The sequence below is a fragment of the Gavialis gangeticus genome, unplaced genomic scaffold, assembly GCF_001723915.1.
Source record: "Gavialis gangeticus isolate Ggan-Ray unplaced genomic scaffold, GavGan_comp1, whole genome shotgun sequence".
Lineage (NCBI taxonomy): Eukaryota > Metazoa > Chordata > Crocodylia > Gavialidae > Gavialis > Gavialis gangeticus.
Window position 1 is genome coordinate 7,572,994 of NW_017729011.1, and position 4,232 is coordinate 7,577,225.

Consider the following 4,232-nt stretch of genomic DNA (forward strand, 5'->3'; position numbering starts at 1 on the left):
GCTGTAAACGGAGCTTAGGGTATGAACAGACATTTGTCCCTTCACCAGTTGGGCCTGTGTTTGTCCTGGAACAGAAAAGTCACAGGATTGGTATGTACATACCTCACCTTCCAGTCAGGGTTTAGTGAGTGGCTGAATAAACTGCTGCTTTTCTGCCATTGATCCAGTGTTGTAATCCTGGGACATCTGTTCAGATACTTTTTGTTTTGTCACATTAGTGAATTTTATCCTGCAACCCTTTTTGGGGTCTGTACAGGGACAATGGAAATAAATGTATGAAACATCACAGTTTGTCCTGGGAGATGATGAATCCTCTTGAGACAAATATGATGTCTCTTCATAGCCTTAGTATAACTGAGAATGTAGCCCAATGCACTTAGTGCACCTATACACGAGCTGGACTTCCAGCAAATCAGAGAAGACTTCATTAATCAAGTATGCTGGAGCGTGGCAATTGCTGTGCTCCAGCAGCATCCTGCGTCTTGTGTATTGGTGTCCCCATCCTTAAAAAAGGCCGTGGGGACGCTTGAACTCGAGCTCATTCAATGAGCTTTAGTTCAAGTGCCCCCACTGCCATTTTTAAAGTGTAGGGATGCTGATACAGGAAATGTGGTAGTGCTTTAATTAGAGCAGCTCTCAGAGCCACTCTAATTAAAGCATGGCCCCCTCCACCCCTGGAGCACATGTAAAGTGCCTTTATTTACTTGGATTTCCAAGACATCTCTGCTGATTGCAATACGAACCACCAATGTATTAACAGGATATCTGCAACGAGTGTGAAAATGAAGAGGAATATGGACCTAAAGAGACTTTAGTTGTTGGTTGGGGTGGAGGAGGTTTGACTATCCATCTGGCAAATGCTTAGTTGCTCTTTGCTCAGTCAGGAGAACAAATGGCTATTTCTGATCTTGCTGAGATGCAGTTTAATGAGACCTCACTCGTCCTGAGTTTTGATACATCCACTGAGGTTTTCACCAGTGGTAAAAGCCTTTAGTTTTGCCTTCAGTGGGACTGGAAGTCACTGACCATAGGATGCAAGCTAGTGTGTTTCTTATCAAGATAGTTTTACAAGTGAATTAAGTGCTGGTCTGTCCTGTAGTCATAATTGAGGACATGTCTGTCAGTTGTTGTTAATTATTTGTTGCATGTGTGTGGTGGCATCGAGGGGTTGGGGCCATATTGAGCCTGGCACTATACAAAGATGTATCAAAGAGACTAATTACCCCAAAACCGTACAGTCCATTATGGGAATGTCTACCTTGCAGAAAAAATGTGTTCCAGCTAGGGTGGCCATAATAGAGGGCAATCAGGTTGTCCTCTGTCCTCTACTGATATGAAACCAGACTCTATTTTCTTAAAGAGAAAAGTAGAGGACATAAAGGCGTCGGGTTTCGTATCAATAGAGGACAGAGTAGCAGAAAACCGGAGTGCCCTTTATGATGGCCACCCTAGTTCCAGTCCAGATGTCCCTCTAACACCGCCCACCCACTCTTTTCCTCTTGCATGCTCTAAACCCAGAAATTCACTGCTGGGGATGTTCTGGGATTGTTCCCAGTGGCTGTTCTTGGGCACTCTGGAGACTCAGGTCATGAGAGTGGCTGCAGAGGGAAGTCCTGGAGAGGACTGATTAGTGCATTTCTAAGTTTGGTGCGTGTGAATGGGTGTGGGTGAACAGGGGTGTCTCGGCTGCTGCCATGGTGTCGACTTGTGCTGTGCAGTCAGAGGCTGCCAGTTGGGCGACACAAAACCCTGTATGATGAGAGAAGTAACATTGATCAAGGTGTGCTGGTATACTCTTCTCTCTCCAAAGTGTCCCTTGGGGCAGCTGTTAAATCCCTTTCCTCAAGGGCTCAGTTTAATGTATCCCCAGCAGATACCATGTGCAGCAGTTCAACATTGCCCTTTTGCTGCAGTGAGCTTTCTAAACTGGGGACCAGTGCAAGGCTTACTGAGGGCCCTGAGCACCACTGCCTTTTAACCCACAGGTGAGCATGCTCTTAAATGAGCTATGCACACAGTGCTGTCAGGAGGCTCTGGTCTGTAAGCTGAAGTCACAGGCTTCAATTATACACTCTATTCAAACAGGGGTATAATGCCTGGCCACAGCAGAAATTAAAGCTGTCCAAAGCTAAACCACTGGCAACGAACCAGTCCTATAGCTGTGATACAATAGGCCTACTATGGTAGTATTAATATAAATGTTTAGCACTTACCCCTCTTATGACATGTCTGTGACTCAGATCCAATGGGTTTTGATTCCATGGCCTTTCCATTTTATGCCACTCATTGCCCTGCAGGCTGTGGTCTTAGGGCACAGCGTGGGGCTCTGCAGTATTCTGAATGAAACGCTGGCTATTAGTGCTACAGAATGGATTGATCAGTTGTGGCCTCAGACGCTGCACTAAAACTGTTGTAAGCTCTGCGGCTTGGTTGCTAAGGACCTGATTATTATTTACGGCTGACTACAACCCTCTTCATGCCATCATGGCCGTGTGAAGGGGCCTCAGGTGGATATAATCTGAAGTTAAATGTGGAGCAACATAAAAGCTTTATACATGTAAATCAAAATGAGGCACTTGGTGCCCTTGGGCCAGTGCAGAAACAACTCAGTGACACCCACCTGCTTGGAAGTCTTTGGTTGATAACTGTTTCTGCCCACCCTCTTTTGCATAGGTGAGGAGGTGGGAGATTTTCCCTGTGGAGAGGAGCTTCCGGCCAGGCAATGTGAGAGTGGAAGCACATGCAGGAAGTACTGGCAAGGCCCCAACTATGGAATCACCAACTTTGACAATATCCTGTTTTCCGTGTTAACTGTCTTCCAGTGTATCACCATGGAAGGCTGGACTGACATCCTCTACAACGTGAGTGAAACAGTCCTATCTGTCAAGAGTTCTTTGCATGATGGGTGACTTGTATTCTTTTATGTCACTGCAGGGGGAAGGGAGGGAAGCAGGGGTGCTGTAGAAGACTAGAGACAATGAGAAATTTGTTAGTGGTTTCATTCTTCCTAAGAGAGGACTGAATTCTGGCCTGTGCTGAAAACAAAAAAAGCAGATTGATGTTTTTTTATGTTGATCTTCCTCCACCCAAGTTTCTTCAAGATTGTCGCCACCTTCTTTTGGGTGGCTCTGTGAGGACTGTATCTGTAGAACATTTTTTTAATGCTAGTAATCTGCTTTAGGACTTGAAAATAATCCTGGTCCGAAGGTCTTTGGTCTTTTGAGGCAATAACCTCACATTACTAACGTGCGTCAGTGACTTAATACAACATGATGATGCTGGATCAAAATGCTGTCAACTTATGTTGCAGTGTGCTGATATGCTTTTCTGCAGGGTAGTTACAAACTCTGTTTTGAACCCACTGTTGGGCCTGTGTGGCAAACTTATGCTCAGGAACATGATCTTCAAGCCATCTTCCTGTTCTAAGTGGATGGCTAAACTGGAACTTGTGCAGCCACATCTAGATTAACTAGCACTACCTAGCACTACTGAGTGACCATGCCAGTTAGTCTGCCCTGGCACCACACCGACATGGCTACATGGCTTCTGGTCTAGGCGTTAGCCTATTGGAACAGTGCAGCATGCTTGAGGGCACTGCTCTGGATCATTATACATTTATCTTATACAGGACACATTTTATGAAAGGTCTGAAGTAGAGCAGCTTCAGCAGGAAAGAGCTCATATTGGTCTGCAAACCCAGCCCAGACAATGGGGTAAATATTTGGACAGCTTTTGCAGCCCCCACAAAACTCAGTGCTGCTATAGCAACTTTTCCACGCAGTACCTGAGCCACTTGTTGAAGGCTAACTCAGGTATACAGTCTGCAGTTCTATCTGCAGCTGCTGCATGAACACACCAAAAGGTGTTTTATATTCAAATAAGAGTAGCCATGACAAGGAGCATACCAGTGAGAAGTTTCTTGCATGCTGTGAGTAGCGTTATAAAGGACAAAGATGAAATCTTTGTGACTTAAAGCTACTCAAGCTTTGTGACAACAACTGTCATGAGTTACAGGATCTGGAACGTTTCATTGCCTATTATACAGCGGAACTTATATATAAAGGAAAGAGTCAGACACTTACATTTGCTAGGCATTGTTGACATGAGCTTGCTGCTGCCAGTAGCCAGTAAGACTTTTGTTGTGTCCAGGTCTAGGCCATTTCATTATTAGCTGAATATCCCCACCCCCTTTACAGCCCAGGAAGCATGTTTATATGGCAGCACAGCAATGT

General features: G+C 45.1%; 1 protein-coding gene across 4 annotated transcripts in view; it reads left to right on the top strand.

Moving 5' to 3' along the window:
- CACNA1B (calcium voltage-gated channel subunit alpha1 B) overlaps positions 1-4,232 on the top strand; it is a 644,201-nt gene that overhangs the window by 282,295 nt on the left and 357,674 nt on the right. For all 4 annotated transcript variants that reach the window (XM_019510484.1, XM_019510481.1, XM_019510482.1 and 1 more), the window contains one exon: positions 2,674-2,861. In XM_019510484.1, coding sequence (XP_019366029.1) covers positions 2,674-2,861 — 188 coding nt within the window. The remainder of the gene's footprint in view (positions 1-2,673; positions 2,862-4,232) is intronic.